Raw genomic sequence first — 22038 nt, forward strand, 5'->3', positions numbered from 1 at the left:
TTTAATCTCAGTTACTATAAGCACATCTCTTGATCCATGTCAGTTTCTACCATTTAGCTTCCAGAAAAGCAACCTCTGCATCACATTTCTCTCCTTAAACTGAACAAGAGTTGTGTAATCTGACGAGACACTCGCATCCTATCTGTGTTTCCACTATTCTGTTTCGGTACTTTGTCTTCCCTATTTTTACAGAGGGAAAACCAAATCTCAGAGCGTTTCAACATTTCTTTTTATTACTCAAATTCTGTTCTCTTCACTTTCCATTTCAGAACACGTAATCAATTTTCTTTCTTGACAGTAATAAAACAGTGCTGAGGTAGATATTGTTATGCATGTTGTTTTAGGATTCTGATTCCTTTTTATAGCTTACAAAATCTGAAATATTATTCAAATATTCAAGTACATTTATCCACTGTTTCCATTTTGTTGAATTGGTAGTGTTCTCAATAACACTATTATTAACAATATAGGTAGGTTTATTAACGTACCTGTACTTATTAATTAACATGTTTTAATGAACTTACGGTCGATGCATTGAGGATAATAATAAATCCCTTTTATCGCCAACAGCACCATTCCCACATAAAATACTATAATTAGATATCATTAAAAACTGGATCACCGATAAGACTTAACTTTGTATATTCACCTTCCGAAATAGAAACATTCGGTTTCAGGTATTTCACAGGACAAATGTAACAGCCAGAAAATAAGTAACTAATGTACATTACAGTAAAAGTTATATTACAACATGTAAACATTACAAATTACCGGAATTCCGCTTTAAGCTTCCAGGTGCCGTCTTTCCCAGATGACCTATTGAACTCGCACAGGTTTCTCAACAGTTCCCTGAAAACGGCAGTCTGAGAAGCAGAAAGCTTGGGCGTAAACTCCTGCAGTATTTCCTGAGTACTCGCTTGTCCATCCACCTGAGCCTGAAAGGCAACAAAGTTCCTCAAGTCGACCAGCAGTTCGTCATGCTCAGTCGGGGTTAGAGGCGCCACCGAGGCTGGCTGTCCACTGTCCTCCTCCTCTGGATTTTCCAGAGCTTGGGAGAAGCTTATGTGATTCCTGGCTTTCATCTTTGCTAGCAGGGAGGATGAGGACAGAGCAGAACCGGACTCTTCCTCACCTCCTTCCCCACTGAAGTGACTTGTGGATGCAGTTTTCTTCGCAGGGGATTTTTTTATGATAGCAGCATCCTATGAAAGTGTACGGGTTAGTCAGAGATAGATCTGAGAGAACAAACTTAATTTCAAATCATTCAATCCAGATTAAGCTTGTTAGGCAGGGTGACCACAAAAACCTCAAATGTTAATTATTGAAGCACATGGCAAAACCACAGTGTGAAAAACAAATGAACTAAGATCTTGGATTTTACTTTAAATATAAATGCCTTTATCATTTTAATGAAATGCATCTAATACTTAAAATACATTCAGAAAAAGCATTTGAAAGGACAGAATTGTTGTATTTTAATATATAAACTGGAATAGGTGAAAGCAGTATACCTTGCATTTCTCTGGTGCGCTCGGTTTCACAACAGGTGTGGCAGACAACAAAGGATTTTTCTTTTGACCAAACCTTTTCCTAAAATTCGGTGACAAATAAATAAATAAATACACACCTGCTACATAAAGAAAAAATACACTCATGTAAAAACAAATGGTTTTGCTGATAGAAATTCAGTTTTATCTATGTGAATTAAAAAGGTTAAATGACTAATTCGTGTAACATTATGTCTGTGCTAAATTAAGCAGTAGAAGAGCAGTAGAGGTCCTCAAGCAGGTATCTTACCGTATTCCCACTGGCGTCTCTGGGGGTCTCATACTGCCGTTCGAGGCTCCAGAGAGGGAGAGCCTGCAGTGCTGCCGAGAGCTCTTCAATGCCTTCAAAGCATCCTTGGCCACTCGGTTCGCTTCTGCTTCTACCAGCACATAGTCTGGGTTGGACGCTTCCATGATGGAATCGTGCTTCATTACGCTGTGGATTCCTACATTTACAACAAAAAAGTGGAAGAAAACCAACAGACAAGCATACGTATTAGTTTTCAACTGACAACATTTTTAATGCCAAGGTTTCAGGCATTCATTTCAATCAAAATAGCTAAAGAATACAAGAATCCTGGAATTTATTTTGATTAATCAGAAAATACGTGACATTCTAACAACAAGAACTATTTACACTAACAAGTGCACGTATGTGATAGTCAACAGAGCAGCTTTTTATGAATGAAGGGAACAAAAGTATACGCAAATATGTGCCGGGAAATGTATACCTAAGAATGGCATATGTAGGTAAACGTTACCTGATTTCTTAAAAAGCTTGGCTAGCACATAATCATCGCTCCTCTTCTGCTCTTCATTGTCTTCCTCATCCTCCTTCTTGCTCCTCCTCTTCTTTACCAAGTGTGGGATGCGATGACCCTCAAACCTGGCATCTCGGGAGCGCTTCTGCTTCTTATCCTGCCGTTTATGTCCCTCCAATGACGAGGAGCCTTCTTGTGAGGCGCAATGCTTCCTTTTCTCCCTGTGTTTCTGAGGGCTGTTCGGATCTTGACGGCTCACAGTTTCCCGTACATGGTTTACGGATGTGTCGGCAGCAGGAGCAGCTGCTGATGCCATCGCGTTTGCCTCTGAAGCCGTACTCTCTCTCTCTTCATTGCAGCTGCCATTAATAGAAAGACCTGCATGCGTGGCCTCATTTTTCAGTTCGGCTACATGTCCGCGATCCTCAACATCCACATCTGTGTGATCTTGTTTGATTGTGTTGCCTGCATTGATCTCCTTCCAAGAATCAAATGCAGAAACCTCTTTGGGTTTCGTCTGCTTCACTGTGTTATGGCTTGGTACTGATGTGGACATTGGCTTGGATTTTGTAGGCCTTTTTGGAACCGTCACGTCTGATCCGGTGCCTACACAAAGAAACAGAGATGGAAGCACGGATACAATCAGGATCAGGGCTTTTCATGGATGGTAAGACCTTTAAGTAAAAGGATACTACTTAAAAAATTATATATGTGTATATATATGTTAAATGAGTATGTTAAATGAGTACATATATGAAAAGCTTAGCAGACATGAACCAAGAGTAAACGACAAAACAAGAATATGTAAATGCATATCTATATCTACCAATTTTTTTGTTTAATGTGTATTTTATTGTTCACGTACCTGCAAATATGGCACTAGTTTCTGTTCCCTGAGACCCATCAGGATTGCTCAGTGTGAAAAGCTCATAAATATCATTTGACTTGAAAAAACGCCGTTGCTTCGGGTCTTTAAGTACTCGATTTGTGAGGAACTGCTTGAATATTTGTCTGCGGAAAAAAGAAAAGTTACACTGAATTAGATTGGCTTCTATGAATCAGATCTTGGCCCATAGTACTGCAATTAACATAATGACCAGAAATCAAACCCTACTACCCTTTGATTTAACACAATTTTACCCCACAGAACTGTAAAGCAGCTGGAAAAGGCATATTGTTTTATAGGTTGTATCTCAATTAGTCCATTAACCTGTAAACAACCCACCAATTCAGTATCTTTGGGAATTTATAGTATTTCACGAATCAAATAACACACCAGGTTACCATCATCTCTGAATGTCCTGCATAAACGTTTGTCTTTGGCACTTAATGACTTTATAGTCGCTTTCAAATGTGAATTCCAGCAGAAAACAATGAAACAATATGACCGATAATGGTTAGCATTATCTTTATGGAAAAACAATTGGTAATATTCAGAGATGGTGTGCAGCGCAACATCAAATATATTTGGTGCGTAGAAAACCCAAAGCCCTCCAGAAACACTCTTTTATTAGGTGACTAAATGTGTTGCAAAGGCACAGAAAAGGAAATTATTTTGTAGCATTAATCATTAAACAAAAATATATTACTTTAATAAGAGGCAAAATGTGTTAAAAATCCAAAAGAAAGGAAGCAGTGCGAATTAATACAAAGATTTGACCTGGTTTAAAATGAAGTATTATGTATAGCATCTGAGAAAAAGTAAAGCCGTTATTAGAAAAACAGACCTATCTAACATATTAAACATTTCTATCTCGATATATTTTTCTTGACTTAAAATAACATTCCCATAATCCAAGCAACTGTATGAGTTAAAAACCAAGCAAAGTAAGATACAGGGTGTAATTCAGTTTGGAAAAGGAGGAATTAGGAGAACTCTAACAGAAAGAAAGAGTTCTTATACAAAAAGAGCTCCTGTGCTTCTGTTGTAGTTTGACCCAGTGACAGAGTTTCACATCAGCCTAAAAAAGGGAAATATCTCTATTGCTTATCAATGTACGTCTTTATTGACCTGTGGTAAATTTTCTCTTCAATCGTCCCAGCCGTCAGCAGTCTGTAAACAGTCACCTGCTGCTTCTGGCCTATCCTCCAAGCGCGCTCGCGGGCCTGCGGAGCAAATCGTAATCAAACACAGCGGTGTTAGAACGCAGTGAGGTTCACAACAAACCGACCAATTCAGGAATAGAGGAATAGGATTGAATTGATGGATTTAGGGGATAGCTCAATATAAAATGCAGGAATGTCACATTTTATTAGAACGTAGCCGACTGCTCTTTTGAATATCGATAATAAGGACTGACCTGTGTGTCTGTACTGGGGTTCCAGTCAGGATCATAGATGATCACCCTGTTAGCGCCAGTCAAGTTCACACCTAGACCGCCAACTCTGGTGGTGAGGAGGAAGATGAAGATCGACTTGGTCTAGATTATAAATGAAAACAAACCCACAAACAAGTGATTACACAACAAGTCAACAGGGGTGCTCAGAGAGACCAATGAGCAACATGCAATCATTTCATTATTGTTACCTTCTCTCAACACCCCTCATGCCTTCATTAGCAAACACTAATGCATATTTATAACTTTCACTGTAAAAACATTTAAGTAATGTATGTTTGCTGTTAATACTATGCCTTTGTTATAATAGATGTTAAACATTACTCTTGCAAGCGACAATAGGAATATAAAACAATGTTCTTCAATAAGACAATATCAATATCAGGACTATATATTGGTATATAAAACAAATTCACTGTCAGTAGAATGGCAGGCGTCACAACGACATCACATGATCATGTAAGGCCTGAAACTCTTGCCCATTTGTGCTTTTCTGGCAAGATCACCCTGCGTTTTATTGGAATGTGCCTTTAATGCTGTTAAAAATAGATGACTTTGCCAATTTCCTGTGATGCAGTATCTTTTCACCTCGTTGTACTGTGCAATCAGAGGTTGTCTGGAAGCTATGGTGGTGGTGCCATCCATCTTAAGGTAGGAGTATCCCCTTTCCTTCACAAACACCTCTAGGATGTCCAGCATCTGGTTGAAGAAGTGGTTTCAAAGCAAACATTGTTAACAGGATCAGTTAGGAATTATAGGATTAAGAGCCATTAATATTACATGTACAAAGAGAAAGTAACACCAGTGCAAGCCTGGATTCATTCAAAAGAAAAATCCCATTTATATTGACCAAGGACAGCTGGGCCCTGAAAGACCCCATATAATAAAATAAATGTTCATAATGAATTGTATTAAAGAAAAAAAGAAGACAATATTTCTACTGGTCCCTATTGGTACCTCAGTAAGTCCTTGCTGGATAATGAAACAAACACATACACTCAATCACACACACAGACGTATCAATGTAATCTGATATTAATTCAATAATACACATTGAAAAGAACAGAAAATATACTTATATTTGCCGAATTAAAAGAATAATCATCATCTTTGCCAAGCTAGAGCAAATCCTTTTCAGACACACTGTAAGGAAGTGATGTGTGCTGACCTGTCTCGACTGACTGAAGAGCAGTACTCGGTGACCCTGCTTGTACCACAGTCGCAGCAAAGACTCCACCACGATCAGTTTACCAGATCGCTTCCAGTACCCGAAATGCTCTTCCTCGGTTAACTGATCGTCGGGAATCCCTTTCAAGATTTTAGGCCCACCAGAGAAGAGGTCAGGGTGATTACAGATTTTCCTTAGAGCAATCAGGCCAGAGAAAACCTGCGGAAAAAAAAACAGCACACAAGAATGCATTAATATTTCAGGTGCGTAACCATGCCCTTCTTTCATCCACACCACGCACAGCAATAACTGCATTTCCTTACACTCGGTTTATTTGTAAGAAATCCAAACTGTGCCCTTAAACTTCCTTGAGGTCTTCCAAAAGAAAATTAATCTTCAACCTAGAAATGTTCATAATGGATTAATTTACATTTTTTAAACAATACAAAGGTACATTTTATGTCGTTGTTGCTCGTGTGGAAATCCTGAAATAACAATGCAACAGACAGGACATAAAAAATTCAGCTTAATGGACTTAGACCACATTAGGGTTTGTAAACTGTATATCTATCCCTAATGACCTTGGCACCAACAACAAGTGGGACAGTGTCACGAAAAGCTCATTTTAATGTACGTCTAACAGGAATACTGAACTGTTGTAAAACGATATATCATTCTAACTTTTTACAGTGTCAGTCAAGGTCCTCTGGCACATCCACATGCAATCTAAGAAACTATACATGTAAGGGAATTAGCAATAGTTCGTGCTGAAGCAGCCTATGTCCTTGAAACCCGAGAATGGCCGAGGTCTCTCATGTTCACACGGAACATTTTTAGAAACGCTGATGGCACCTTCGCTGATGACAGGTACACACCCATAAATTTAAAAAATGCCCACGACGCAACACATTGATTGATACAAATCAAAACTCCTACCTTGAATGTGAAGGAACCAGCTGTGGTATCCATTTATTTTAACCCAGACTGGTGCAGTGCATATTTTCTTAACTTTCCACCTGATTCAGACTAAAGGGTATAAACTCCAATCTGTTATATTTAGTTTAAATTGCTCTGCTAAACTATAACAGCAGTTGTGTGTGTATAGAATTTGTTTTTCAATTTTGTTCAAACTCTGCAATCGTTAGATTTTTTTTCACAGTTTCCATTTGTTGAAATACATTCAGAATGAATATCTCCACCTTTAAGTGTGTGGAGATACAGAATACAGCTTAACTATTCAGTAAGCAAGCATAAAATGTGTGGGTCAAGAAGCTGAATAATTGATTAAACATTTGTGAGTTACTGGAATGGAAAAGTAGCACAAGCAGGTTGAAGATACTTCTTTTTGTTTTCTTTTTAATTTGTAACCCTCAAACAATTTGCCTTCTGAATGGTGTGAAATTACTACTGTATTCAAAGAAAACTTTCTGGGGATACACCACTGACAGAAGTTGTTGCCATCGTACATTAACAAATTAAATTAAAGGGCTTTCTACTCTGCATATGCGTCAGTTGCACTGGAGAGGATGCAAATCCCCTCCGTCCCCAATAAACCAAGTGTGTGTGTGGGAGAGAACTCAAAATGTTTGGATTCAACATGTGCTTATTACTGATAAAGAAATGGTTATACGTCATGACAATCAGTGTACTTTTCTTAAGAATTAATCAAACATCTGTAATGCCATTTGTTACCCTGCTGTTTCCATGAAAAAACTGCAGGAAAAACAGAGAAGTGCATTCTCTGGCAACAAGAAGAATAAATATTTAGTTTTCATTAGATTTCAAATTTAATGACCAAATATACAGCTGATATATAACCTTTCCCTTTAACCTTTATATAATTATTCAAAATTATATTTACAAAAATCTATACATCTTAATTTAAGTCACAATATTCAAATTTATTTTCAAAAGACATTAGGGCCCAAAGTCAAACAAAATCAGCCTTTAAAACACAAATTTAGATAGACTGAAAAATGTTTTCATTTATACCCTTGGTGGCGATAAATATTTAAGTTCTACAGTCCACACTAAAAGCCCAACATATGCATTATTTTGTATAAAATATAAAATGTGATTGAGAATAACTAAGTAAAATTAGAGACAAAATTTGACATTTGTAACTACTAAAGTAAAGCATTACCTGCATATCACCGTTTAGGATCTGATAAACTTCCTTTGAATCGATGAAGCTTTGATAGATTTGCCTCTGATCCTCAGATAACCTACAGAAAAGCACCTACAAAAAGAAATCACAGTGATTTGTCTGGAATATAATACACTATTTAGGTCTTACACCAAACCTTTTGTTTGAAATACAGACCTGCTCATTTTTGTCTGGCAAACTAAGGCTGGTTTTAACATCTGCCTTCATCCTCCGAAGAAGATATGGGTTTATGGAGTCTCGCAAAACACAAGCACATTTGTATGCAGTCTGTACCTATAGAGCAAGTGCAGGGAAGATTACTACATGAAAACAAAAACCAAACTTAAACAAGCAAGGTGCAATCTTAAAAAGCATGTTTTTAGCTGGTAGTTAAGATTCATTTATAATAAATATATAAATACAAAACAATCATAATATGTTCAGATAAGTAGGTCTAGTCACTGGCATTAGTTTGAAAATGTATGCAACTAATTTGATAAAAAGTACACATTTGAAAAGCAGGTGGTGTAAGCACACTTTTGAAGTTAAATTATGTAAAAGTTGGCTGCTCTGACCAAATGCTTTGACCTGAGCCATCTATAAAGTTTCCCATTCTTTTTCTCTTTTCAGCAGATCAAGACATTAAAGATTCATAAGAGTGCTGTTTTTCCCATGGGGGAGGCTCTCTTTTATCAATACCGTTTGCCTAATCCTGTGTTAGGCCAAATGCCATTTACTAGTAATCTAAAGGGGTCTAAAGATCAAAAGAAACCTGCAGGAGGCCTGCAGCACTGCAAGATACTAGACAATAAGTGAAGATTAGTGCCCACTTGAGACAACAAAGGGCAATGAGAGGAAGGGCTTGTGATCACAGAAAATAAAAGGCCACGTTGATCTTAAGTGAACATATGCTACAGTAATGGATCATCTGTAAAGTGCTATTGGCATCGTGTACAATCTCACAGCTAATTTACTAAAAGCATTAAAAAGAAAATGAAACACTAAACAGTTTAAATTACAGGATTAAATTGTATTTGTAACTGGAGTTCATGGGTACTGTGAAAAACCATTCATTTAAAACAAAGTAGGATAAAGATACACAATTAGATAGTAATGAAAGATTAAATACTTCAGTAGGCCAATGAGGTGTTTGCTTTTTGTTCCTCTATTGTAGTGTAAAGTTTATTTAAAAACGTGTTTGTTTAACTTACAAATTATACATCAATATTCCAGTTCCAGTGTACATAATATATTTGCTATAGTAACATTGAATATTTCAATATATATTCTGAAGAGAAGAAAATGAAACTGATTTGTATATTAAAACAGGATATGAAACATGCGGTATGAGCAGACAGGTTATCGGTACCTTTTTCTTCCCAACGGTTTTCTTGTTCCAAACAATTTAGCCGTGCAAGTTGTATCTAAAAGCACACCCGCTTGCAGAACGTTTGGAGAGCAAAGCAGAAAACAGACAGCTACGAAGCACATGCTGCTTAATGAATACTAAATGAGTAGTGAAGTTAGCTATTTCCAACCATTTAATAACATTAATAATTAGTAAAGGTTTTCATTATTGGCTGAGGAAGGAACATCAATATCCCTTTTAAGGCAGTGAAGAAAGTAAATCTATATGGCGAGTGCATTATTGAAAGGGTGCACAGATAAAGGCACTAGATTATTCCTTTCACAGCCTAACATGTGCATCCTGTCTTCCAGGTGCCCTAAATGGCCCATATTAAAAAATAAAAAATTAAGTGCATTAGTCTTTTCTGGATTTCCTGGAGATCATTATTTATATTATAGATCAGCTCCCTATTAGCAGATGCATCTTCAGCAATGTATCTATCTGCCCCTGGACAAATACCCTATGTCACCTCCATTATTGAGACAATACATGAATCAGAATGCAGCAGTTACTTGTATTAAACTGCACTTTATAGATCTGAACGGGATACCTTTCAGAGTATGTTTTATATTCCTGTATGAAAAGAGATTCTCAGCAACTTCTTGTCCTGTTTTGGGAGAGGAACTTGAGACCACACATCTAGTTTGCAGACATTAATTTGACTAGGCACTGAGAAAGATGGAAAATACCTCTGAAGATCTTGGAAGTGAAAAGAATGTATGACCGCATGATGACAATAATAGTGAGCTGGATGGAAGCAGAGATTTCCCTTATCACTGCTATGATTATTACATACCTGCACAGGAGAAGCATTGGAGTAACCCCCCATAGTGATAGGGACAGAAAACTGCTCCATAAAGACAGGCAGGGTTCCCAGTTTGCCAGGGAAGACAAAGTCAAAGAGTGACCAGAGCTCTTTCAAATTATTCTGCATCGGTGATCCCGACAGAATAAAACGATGCGGCGTGCGGAACTGTAACAAGAAAACATATACTAGAAAACATGATATTGCACTTTTTATTTTAATATTAGGTAACTGTCCACAGGTTTTTTATTATCCAAATATGGGCAAATTGAGAGTCTTAATAGAAATTGACTGCATATAAACAATTACTTCTGCTAAACCAGTGCTCAGACAGCCTCACCTGCTTGCATGCCACGGTGACGCCAGCATGTGGATTACGGATCTTGTGCCCCTCGTCTAGAATCACATAGTGCCAGTCGTACTTCTGAATGTAGTCCTGCATAATGCGGACATACGAGTAGGACGTGATGATGATCCCATGGCAGGCTACAATCTCAGGGATGAGCTTGTCCTGAAATACAAGCAAACTACTTTTGAGTGACACTGGACTAAAACCCCATACAGGCCCATCGAAACAGAAGCACAATGACACTTGACAAACTCATTAAAAAAAGGGCAACAAAGCATATATACAGGAATTGTGATGTTTGCGTATTTATGCTATAAAGAGGTGGGAAAAATGTAGCCTATAGCTTTGTTGGTTAAATTAAAATGTGTCTATTCTGCTCCTGATAATGATGTCATGAATGTCTTTATTTATTTCTGCCATGCATGCTTTTACCATGAGTGCCCTGGAAATAATGAATTGCATTCTACAGGAAACCTCTTTAGGCTAAAGGTTAACCGATATCATTCTGCCAATGTCTATACTGGATACCTGGTAATGGTCCATCACAAAATATAACCGAGATCTCTCTTTGTACACTTAACACAAATCATCTCCGGTGACTTCAAATTAAAAGCTTGTAAAATATGTAACCTCTCTGAGTCTTTTTTTTGCAATTAATAGGGTACATCTGCTATTAGCCTGACTTGCTGAATGCTGTGCTGCTGTCATTAAAAGACATTTTGCGAGTGTACTGCAGATATTATGGAGGCTCCCGAGACCAATCCCTCCTAGAGGGCAAACAGTGGACTGGTGGAAAACAACAGCCATAAATCACGCTGTCAGGTAGCACAAGGAACACAAAAGAAACGGAGGCTCGTGAAGGCCATTCACAGTAAACACAGCATGGGAGCCTCCTAGTCAGGAATTACTGAACCTGTAATTAATTAAAACTTCCTTCAAGCTAAATCTTTAATAAACGAGGATTTGTGCTGACAAGGAGGAAAAAGACAAAAGCGATATAAGGTCTTCACTGCACACCTTGCATCAGAATCTCTCTCTCTCTGGCACCAAGTGAGATGGTACAATTCCCTTTGAGGCCTTTTGCCAGATAACTTCGAAGAAATTAACAAAATATAAAAATAAAGTATAAATAACCACTTTCAGGTTTACTTTGTGTTATTTTAATAAGACAACGTTGCAAATTGAGCATTAAATAAGTTTATTAACACAAAACCGAATTTGTCATTATTATATCATATAGGCTGGAGTACAGAATAAAACTGAAAAAATAGCAGTTTAACCTTCATAACAAATTAATAAAAACAAAATACAACAGCTAAATGTGTTTTTCCTTTTCAATTTTTTGATTGGTTTAAAAAAAAAAAATAGAGACTACTATTTAATGTGTAGAATCAAAACTACATTTTAGCTTTCAGCAAATGATTGAGTAAGGTTTGATTAACTGAGTTTTGAAATAGAGCATGAATGATTAATTCCCTATCAAAGTTTGTAAATTAAAAAATAAAATTTGAATGCAGAACATAACACATAATTACCAGGTACCTGTGCTATTATAATAAATCCATTTTTAATCCACGGACACACACACACAGGCCTGGGACGGTTTTAATGTGAAGAATATGTTTAAAGTTATTTTTTATATTATTTTATAGTTAGTTTATAGAGTTGTTAGAATCTTGTAATATAGGTGTTAAAATCTCTCTCATATATAGAACACACTAACTACATTATTTATTTGGCTAAAACAAAGTTCTCTCCATTCGGGTGTGGACAAGTAATTAAACAACTACGTATTAAACTAAGTAATGTAGTTGTAAATTATTACTGAAGCAAGAAGTTTCCTTCTGGTCAAAAGGGCTTCCAAGCTGAATGGTCCATGGCAAATTAGACAATTGTATTGATTAGCCTTGAAAACAACTAAAGAATTTAATTTGGTTCAACAAACTAGTTCATTAAAGCAGACACAAGAGCAAGACACTTAGGAGTCTAATAAAGATGGCAAAGTTAATTGTTTCACAGTGTCACCGCCCTGCTGTTAATTTGTATATATGTTATCCTAATGACTTCCACTCGACCTCACCTCTAAGACACTGTTATGGGAACAATATGAGGCCCACTCTGAACCAATTTAACATTATTGCATGGCCTTGTTCGTGTGGTTTCCTCAATATGTACAGTACAGCGATTTGGATTCATCAGAAAGAGATTAAGCTCACTATGACTGTTAAATTGTTTTTCTAAAAGTATTTTCCAGGCCATCAGATGTTCAGATTCTCTTTTATTTGCAATCATTTTTATCACAATTCTTTCCAATAGGCTGCGGCTTTCCTTAAATACAAATACATTTACCAAAGCTTAGTATTTGACCCACCTTTCTGCTGGTGAAAGAGCCGGTATCATGCAGCACCGCCACTCTGAACGGAGGCCACCATGTGTGGAACTCTTTAACCCACTGGTGCATCACTGTGGCAGGGCAAACGATCACAGTGGGGCCCAATCCAGCATATCTAACCAAGCACAACATAGCAGTTATTACATAGAGCAGATAAGCTGAGTCCTTTGTGATCTGCAATGTTATTTTAATACAGTAATAATGGTCTGTATAAAAATGTTCTAATAAAGAAAGATTTCTCAATATAACAACCCACGAGGAATACAGTAGTAAAAGAGTTTTGATGAAGAATTAAACTCATTGAGTAAGTACTCATAGGTTTATGCAACTAACGTGTTATTCTGATGAATAGTCTATCAATCTGCAATTATAGGAATAATTGTAAAACAACAACACTTTTTACTGTATCATGTGCCTTCTGGTAAATTAATCAATGTGAATATGGACAGAATGATTTAATTCTTCAGGGAATAGATCATTGTCCACAAGAAGTCAACATGAAGCTGTACCAGATCTCACTCTTACACATTTAAAACTTGACAGACAGAAGTGCTATTTTAAGAAACAAAAAATATATATATATTGACTAAGGTAAGAAATATATAATGCTCAACATACATTTCGCCAACTGAGATGCATTCATAAGATATGATAAACGAGGCTAACAGTATTATGAGCAATTTAAAATTCCATATTGTGTAAACTATTGATATTGAGCCATAATTGAGTTTGTAAACAATCAATTTGTGGAAGTCAACACTAGACACTGTATTGACCCAAACACATCCAGCCCCTGCACATCTGCAAAACAAAGCATTACCGTTTGGAATTCATTAAACGTGTTACATGTTTAATTTCTCCAGCCCTACAGCTCTACCATCTCGTAAATATTTTCCTTTGATGTTCCCACTAAAAGAATTAAAGGAATATTGTAATTGAAATGTCTTTAATAATTTAGGAAGCCCTCCTCCACTAGTAATACAGCTGATGAAATATTAATTGCGCTCGAGACTGACAGTCTGGAGAGAGAGGGGCACTTGCCTGTAATTTGAGCCACGAGTTCTGATCTTGCTGTAGCTGAGGCCTGCCAAGAAGGCAATTATCTGGATGGTCTTGCCCAGGCCCATCTCATCTCCCAGAATTCCCCCTGCCTGCTGGCAGTGCAATTCCCACAGCCACCTGACACCTGTCTGTTGGTACCTGTGAACAATACAAGACATGTTTTACACAACAAAACAGAATAGAACTAATGATAAATTAATCATCCAGTAATTATCTGTATTGATTTGACACGGAACTCTAAGGGTAACACGATGCATGCCTGTTAGAAACACGCACTATAAAAAGGCATGTATATTTCATGCACATTGACAGCCCTGATGCCAAGAGCTCAAACTGCACACACACACCATCTGAAACTCTTTCATTGCCCATTTCCTCCTGAAATTATATTTTTAATTTTCACTATCCCAGTTTGGAATCATAGTAACATTTAATATTTAAAATTGGCATTTAAAAAGAGCTGGTAAACAGAGTTTGAACAAGTTATGAAAGATTAAATTGAGTTCAATTGTATTTGTTTTTAAAATTCTGCAAGGGATACTGCAGAAGTGTAGTAATTACCAGGAATCTGCATAAATTCCAGCAATTATTTAATCAATTTAGGTATTAGATAACTGTTAATCATATAACAGCAGTGGCAGAAATGAATGCATATGAACACACACACATACATATATTTTACCTTCTTACAGTTCCAAAAACAATATTTTTGCAGGATTGTAAATAAATAACAATTGAATACAATAAAAGTTACGCCAACAAAAACTATGTATTTCTTCTGTGTACTGAAAAGCTGTCAGGATTAATCCGAAAACTAAATGTGTGGCTCAGCATGAAAAATAAGCACGGTTGTTTATCTTACTTGTAAAGTTTTTTCCACAGAAATCCAGGCACTTTGAAACCTTCATCAAATTCAGCATCACTCTCATAAAAGTCATCTTCTCCAGCCTCTCGCTGCTCCTCTCTCTCTCTCAGTCTCTGTCTCTTCCACCTCCTGTATAAACACAGAGATGGTGACAATACCGCTGGCTGCTATAGGTATGGAAATCAAGACTGAAAATAAAGAGCATCAGAAAGTCCCAAAGTGATATGTATCAGTGCTGTGCAGAGATTATGTCTGTTAATCGTTACTATCAAATGTCATTATATTTAGTGTAAACAGGGTATGAAATTAAAAAAAAATGTAAATATCCTAGACACAATAAGTGATCTATCTAGTTCAGGGCAGTATATGTGGAATTACAAATCTCCTAATTCAGTTAATCTAATTTATCCAGTTATAATTTATTTATATATAAATAGATATAAATATCCTGAAAAAAACATTTTCCCCTCTAAAGATTAAACGTGCTTAGAGAATTAAACAGACTATACCGATCTGCTTTTATGTCCTGCTTAAATGTGAATTTCGGCCTACCTCTCCCGCCAGAAAGAGAACAAAGAGCCGCACCAAAGTCTACCAAGCTCAACACCACCCCAACCACTTCTAATCTGGAGGGCATCAATATTAAGACAGTCATTGTTCACTTCCAATATATTCTGTCTGATCTGTCTTCCAGAAGAACATTATTAAAACTCCTAGTAAATCTGTCCCCGTGGTCCTCTATGTTTTACGGATGTGTAAGTATTTAATCTGCATTTTTCTTTAGGATTGTTATGTAGAGAAATCACTGCAACACATTTAAAGCCAAGTAGTCACCACAATTTGATTTAGTGGATATTTTCCCAGACATCACACTGAGATTTAATATAGTTTTACATTTTTAGGGAAATGCATAGTTTGTATTTAAAATAAGGAAGGATCCCTGGCTAATTCCACTAATTTCCCAAATTGAGAAACCCATTGCTCTACCTTAGTTAGCTTACTTTTTATGGCCTATCAGGGTGGCTTTAATTGATCCAGTCTAGCTGCAGGGATATGGCAGTTAGTGGCAGTGTCGTTATGAAGCAAATTAAGATTGATACAGACAATTAAGCATTTGAGCTTCAAATGAAAGGTGTGAGAGAAGGGTAAAAAAAATCCATCTTCATTTATGCCTTCTCTTGTCACTTTAAAAGGAAACCATTTTAGATTTCTTTAGGCTTTCTTCAAGATATTTTTAATTAACTCAGAATAAGCTTTGTTCTTTTTTTCTGTCTTCTAACTAACCAAAAAATAAAAGGAAATTAACAAGAGTATTACTGCAGACCCGAAGAGAAGGAACACAAGCGAGTGGATGAATGTAATTGTTTCTAGATTAACATTCCTGATATCACGTTAGGCACAACCCAACTAAAGTCCACCAAAACAATAAGGTGCTCCAAAGAGAAATTGATCTGAACAATAATTCACTAACTCACCCATGAGATATAGGGACAACTAAATACAAATATGTCCTAAAAATGTTGCACAATTATAACTATTATCTAATTGGTGTCTTTGGGTCGTGAACATTGTTACATGTCTCAACCGCTGAATGCTTTTCCATTTTTACAGAGTTTAATTTTTAACAAGGTGTCTTTAAAGCTAACCCCTAACTGCATTTTTAGGCAATGTTTTCTCCCTTTTATTAATTAATCTTATTGCATAAATGTATTTTCGCAACTTTCCCTTTTCCTTTATATTTCAGCTTAACCTTTAAACGCACAACTGTAGAGTGTCCCGCAAAAGGGGACATTTAAAAAATTGCCAGATGTTCAATTTTGGATCACTTTGGCTTAAATATTCTTCACAAACGTTGCATTGCAGTGGCCCGACAGACACATTGAACCACATGAACTTCACACCGGCTTTTCCGTGAAACAATGAACCCACCCACAATCTTTAATATAAGATTTAAAGCTACATTATGCGATTTGAAGCAATAAAAAGTCCTGTCCGTGGTCCATTCTAGAAGCTGATATTATGGCCTTGGTAATAAAAAAGCTGCAAGCAATAGAGTATCAATACACTGCACAGACACTGCCAAAAGACCACACCATCAACCTAAATAACAGCTACTCTGCCATGAATAGACCTACATAAATTTAAAATGAACCATATAAAACCTGAAAGCTCATCTACCATGACACTAAATTCCTGCATTTGCATCTTACCTCAATCTTTGCCTATAAAACTCGACATTCCCATCATCCTTGTTTTTTTTCGGATTCATCTTTTTTGTCGACTCCTCATCTTCTGAACTGTCTGGAAAATACTCTTCACCGTCATCCACCTCTTTCTTTTTCTTGATGGCATGCGGCCTCTTCTTCTTATACGACTTCAGCTCGTATTCATCATCGTCGAGCCAGAAGTCATCGTCCTGCTCTGGCGCGTCCGGGTCTAAGAGCTCATCGCTGGGCACATACTCCGACTCCTCGCTCTCCGAGCCGAGGTCTCCCTGCGCCTTCCTTTTCACTGCGGGAAATTCCTTCTCTCCCTTAGTCCTGGGTTTGGAGTGAACCTTCAATGCGTTCTTCTGTAACTTCAGCATGTTCTTCTTGAGTTTTTTATCTTTACGGGACACCGTTGCTTTTCCCTTTACACTCGCGTCACCTTGTGCTATTGCTCCTTTTATTTTATTTTGAAACTTCTTCCTGACCGAGGGCTTTTTTCTGTTCACCGCCATATCGGCCTGGTCAGCCAGGTATTTCTCGAATCCAGATACATCATTCAGCATGATTTTTCTGGGCTCCTTCTTCTCCGTTTTTTGGGGGATTTTCGTGCCAAAGGGGGTCATCTGACCGGTACGAATGAGTTCCTCCCATTCTGTTTCCTGAGCTGGCATGAGCATGCTGCCCAGAGTTGACGGGCCTGGCTCTGGCATTCAAAAAACAAAGCCCAGATGTTTTAGTATACAGTTGTCTTCCTGAGCTTTAACTATTATTCTGCTATAAACCTCTGAGATTGAAACCCTTTTCCTTCAGATAGATGGGCAGAACATCAGAACATCAAGAGCATTCTGATATTTTTTTTGGTCTCTCTTTGCCAAGACAAAGTATTATGAAAGATAAATTGTACATACAGGGCTTTTACACAAGATGATGTATAATAACAAAGACATAATTTTATGTTTTATTTTGAATATCACCGTGTAACAAAACAATACAAGTTGGTAAAGCTACTGCTTGGGTTTTATCTATCCATATGGTCCCCCAAAGAAGAGAGGAAATATGACTACCATCCAACAGCTGCTTCAAATATTATTCCACCAAGAAGTAACTAGATCCAGTTACCTTCATCCTCCTGGTCCCATTCAGCCTCGATCTTCTGGACATCTTCTCCACCCAAGATAGCCTGAAGACGCTTCTGCTTTGCTTTGATCTTTTTAAGCTGCTTCTCCTGACATATTGAAGAAATATTTACAGGATATTTTTAAATATGAGTTATATGAATATACTTTAGCCTTTATACCCTATAGCCTTACTGGGGTATGAGAATACACTGTACCCTAGTCAGCCCAATTATAATTTGTATCGCGTTTGAGAGAAAACATGAAATATGCAAACATCTCTTACGCAAATGTCTTAATAGCTAAGTAATCTTCATAACAATAATCTAAAGAAAAGTAATTTCAAGTTGATCTATTACAGAAACAAATCTCAGGAATGAGGCGTCAATATTGTTACCTTGTTTTCTTTCTGCCGCTGCACAGATTCAATTTTCCTACTGATGTCTCTGCTGGTGGCAGCATGAGGGGAAAGCTGCTCTATGATTTTATTGATATGTTTTACAGCAGCGGTGCAAGACCTACAGGAAAGGTATTAAAACGGTGCATAATTTTAGAGAGGAAAAAAAAAAAAGAAGAATTAAGACAATACACAAAAAAAACAATTATGTTGCTGTTAATTGTAAAACTATATGCAATTCTGCATCGATTATTGTTAATATAAGGAAAAACAAACAATAAATCATGTTATTTATTCATGCTTAAGTAATTATTTAGTGGTGTATTTGATCAGTTTTGAATGTAACTGTAGTGTATGACTTTTAAAAAGGCCGAACAACTTGTGCATCTGAAGAGCAGGAGGAAATGATTGCTGTGTGACCCCAGTACCTCAAGTCATCCAGCACTGACTGGTACTCCTTCTCTGCCTCTGCTTTTTTGGCCGCCTGGTTAGCTTCATTAATGGCTCTGTCCACCTGCTGGAGGACCCCCTGCTCCAGCACCTCCTGGTCATAGACGTCCACCCCCAGGCCCTGCAGCTCGGCGGCCTGGGCGCTCTGGGCCACGGCCCGGATCTGCTGCATGTCGATGTGAAGGACGGACTGGGTCTTCTTGGACACCTCCGGGGCAGCTTCGGTGTGGGGGGCTGCCTGGCTCGTGCCTGGGAATGGACAGCCTGCATTTCCGTTCTTGGTCCCATTTTGCTGTCGAACCCCCGTCTCCCTTGGACAGAGAGCACTAAACGGACTGGTCTGTGTGGGTAGGTCTTGGTCCTCTGTACCATCTACTGGCATCTCTAGATTACTGCAAACAGAAACGCAAGTACAGAAATATCTCTGCGGATGGACTTGGTGTCCTCTGTTCAGCAGATCATTAACAAACAGAGATACACACCATTAACAGAGAGTGACAAACTGCAAGCACAAAATGTATCATTGTGAATTAAAATGAGTTAAGTGGAAGTGCAATGCGTGTCTACTAATTGATGAGGTGGGTTTTAGATCAGGACAACATAGCTTTGCACTAAGTGTTGCTCTTTTATGGCAATATCTTTAAATCAATACTGAATACAGTGTTTAATAAGATCTTGTCCTAATCTTGAAGGTTTAACCACATTAACCAGCAACTGACAGGTGTCTATTTCAGCTTAACCCCCATAGATCGCCTTAACCCAGCATCCAACTAGTGACATCAATTTTATAACACTGCTTTTCGACAAGTCCGGGCAACTTCATCAACAGGCAAGAACATATTTAATGCCCGTTCAAAAATATGAATCAAAATACATTACAAAAGCGTTTGAATGGTTTTCAGTCAATGCATGTCCAAATTAAGTTCTAATGGTATTCGTGTTGAACTAGAGGATCGATAATTATCAATTCAAATATGCAAATTAAAAGATGAAAGGAATTAAGCAAGGGTCGAATAGGATGATACCATGTCCTTTTTTATTAATTGTGTTAGTTAAAAAATAAAACTAGATTATGTCGATCTACTCCTCTTACACAGTGCTCTTCACCGAAAAAACACAATCACCGAAACACTTTCACTTGTATTGGTTTTGTCCTGCACTTTGCCTGAACTGTCCTCCTTACCTCTCGTGTTGTTATATCACACACAATAAACACAGTCGTGCTCCCTTTTCCGGTGACAACGTGGGGGAACAAATAAAAGAGAGGCCCCACTGTCCTTAAAGTGCGGTGCGAAAACGCGTATCGCCCCCTAGAGGCCAGGATGAATCATAGCTGTAGTTTTCATTTACCAACTCTCTACACAGAAACGGGCCTGTCTGTCTGTCTGTCTGTCTGTGTTAGCAGGATTAAAGACAAATCATAACAAACAAACACATACATTAACAGCACCATAAAATCCAAGGTTTACTTGCACGCAGCCAGGAAAGGATGGTAATAGAAAAGGTACGTTTTCAAATGTACCACTAGATGGCACTCAGAGTCTTATTTCTGTATTTCCCACATACCTGTTGAAGTACGACAGGTAAGCGACATGCAAATACGAGCAATCGCCGTTTCCAGTTTCCAATGGCTTGTCAGACTGCAGGAGCCAGGTAATAATACTGTAGGAGCCAATTAGTTATTTTGCATTTCAATTAATTGTGTATGTTTTTAAGAACGCGAGGTTTGTGAACGTTCCATGGCCCAGTATATACATATTGAAATTAACTGTCACTTTTATTCAGTTTAGCTATTTAAAAACACCTACTTTAATTTAAGAAATGAACTTGTTAATAACTTTCTTCTTCCTTTTAGTCGTCTACGTCTATTGTTATAAGAAGATCTATTAAAGACACGTTCATTTCTCAAGAAAATTTGCCTTTAACAATCGTTTTGTTGATTTCAAGAATGTTTTCCACTTTGTTTTAAAACAACTATTAATCTTTTACTAAATAATAAGTAGCCTACATAAGTAAACGTTTTCAACTTACTTAGTTGGGTCTGTTATCTTGATAACACACAGCAACCAAATACACATTTCAGTTCTTTATTATTAGATTTAGAGATGTTAGGACCTTAGTTAGAACATCATTATTATAATCCTGAGAATAAATGGCCAGGATTAATCTGGGATGGTTTTTTATTTATTTATGTTTCGTGTAAAATGTGGAGAAGGCCAATATAAAGAAAAATAAATCTCCCCTTAGGCATTGTGTTCAGTATCAACAGTGCAGCTCAGCATCGCGACCCTCTGAAAAGCAGAATTAATTTATTTCTCCCCCCTGAGATCACAAGTCTGCGGTGTGTTTGGATTTGTAGATTTTAATTGCTTTCACTGTAAATACCTAAAAAAAGTTCAAGAGGATTTCAGCAAAGAATGGCGAGTTCATGGAGAAAATGGAAGTCTGGAGTTAAAAAACAGAAGGGCTTATTTATGTATTTAATTTAAATCCACAATAAATATAATACATTTGTAATAAAACGTGTCACTGTAAATAAGCAAGGCACATTAATCAAATATGAGACGCAGCAGAGCTTTAATGTCTGTGTGCCTAAAACTTTGGGAGCCAACATGGTGTCCTCTTGTCATCCAATAACATGCAGAAATTCTAAAACAAACTTATTTTTTATATATTATATTTTATATTACATATTTGTTTATTGTAACCAGCTTTTGAATCGTGTTTATAATGGTAACACAAAATGTGTGTGTGCCTTTGTAGGTGCAAATGCTTGTTGAAGCCACAGTGTACATATCTTCACCAAATAGCACATATATTTGGTATGCAAATAAAGGGAATTTATCAGAATAAAACACTATGCATACATTGAATACTCTATCAAATGAGTCAGTTTAGGTTTGAACTTTATATAGAGCACAAGCCGTAGTGTGTATTTAAAAATAGTTGTTGCTATTGTTTTTCCTTGATTTACAAGATACTCACACAATTGCAAAAAGGCATTGGTCCACAAAATGACCACATTGA

The 22038-nt window shown here is 37.2% G+C and overlaps 1 protein-coding gene across 1 annotated transcript; it reads right to left on the reverse strand.

The window, feature by feature from the left end:
• Positions 1–212: 212 nt before the first annotated feature.
• Positions 213–20246, reverse strand: ercc6 (excision repair cross-complementation group 6). Its single transcript, XM_066693116.1, has 21 exons — positions 20195–20246; positions 18990–19403; positions 18562–18682; positions 18169–18274; positions 17050–17752; positions 14837–14968; positions 13954–14112; positions 12892–13027; positions 10512–10682; positions 10163–10339; positions 8136–8252; positions 7956–8051; positions 5813–6031; positions 5233–5343; positions 4609–4728; positions 4320–4414; positions 3174–3319; positions 2309–2914; positions 1798–1993; positions 1512–1590; positions 213–1202 (listed from the first exon to the last, which is right to left on the reverse strand). Exons 2-21 carry the CDS (start codon positions 19391–19393, stop codon positions 768–770), a joined length of 4329 nt encoding a protein of 1442 aa, XP_066549213.1. The 5' UTR covers positions 19394–19403; positions 20195–20246; the 3' UTR covers positions 213–767.
• Between the last annotated feature and the right edge of the window lie 1792 nt (positions 20247–22038).

This window comes from Amia ocellicauda, chromosome 20 (assembly GCF_036373705.1).
Source record: "Amia ocellicauda isolate fAmiCal2 chromosome 20, fAmiCal2.hap1, whole genome shotgun sequence".
NCBI classification, from domain to species: domain Eukaryota; kingdom Metazoa; phylum Chordata; class Actinopteri; order Amiiformes; family Amiidae; genus Amia; species Amia ocellicauda.

Bases quoted from the DNA above. Each gene is read 5' to 3' on its own strand.
- ercc6 (XM_066693116.1), bottom strand. From the start codon at position 19,393: ATGCCAGTAGATGGTACAGAGGACCAAGACCTACCCACACAGACCAGT. The intron at 14,969-17,049 runs GTAAGATGCAAA...GTGTTTATACAG, and splicing joins TTTTATAGGCAAAGATTGAG to GAGGTGGAAGAGACAGAGAC. The intron at 1,203-1,511 runs GTATACTGCTTT...ACACTTTCATAG, and splicing joins GCGCACCAGAGAAATGCAAG to GATGCTGCTATCATAAAAAA.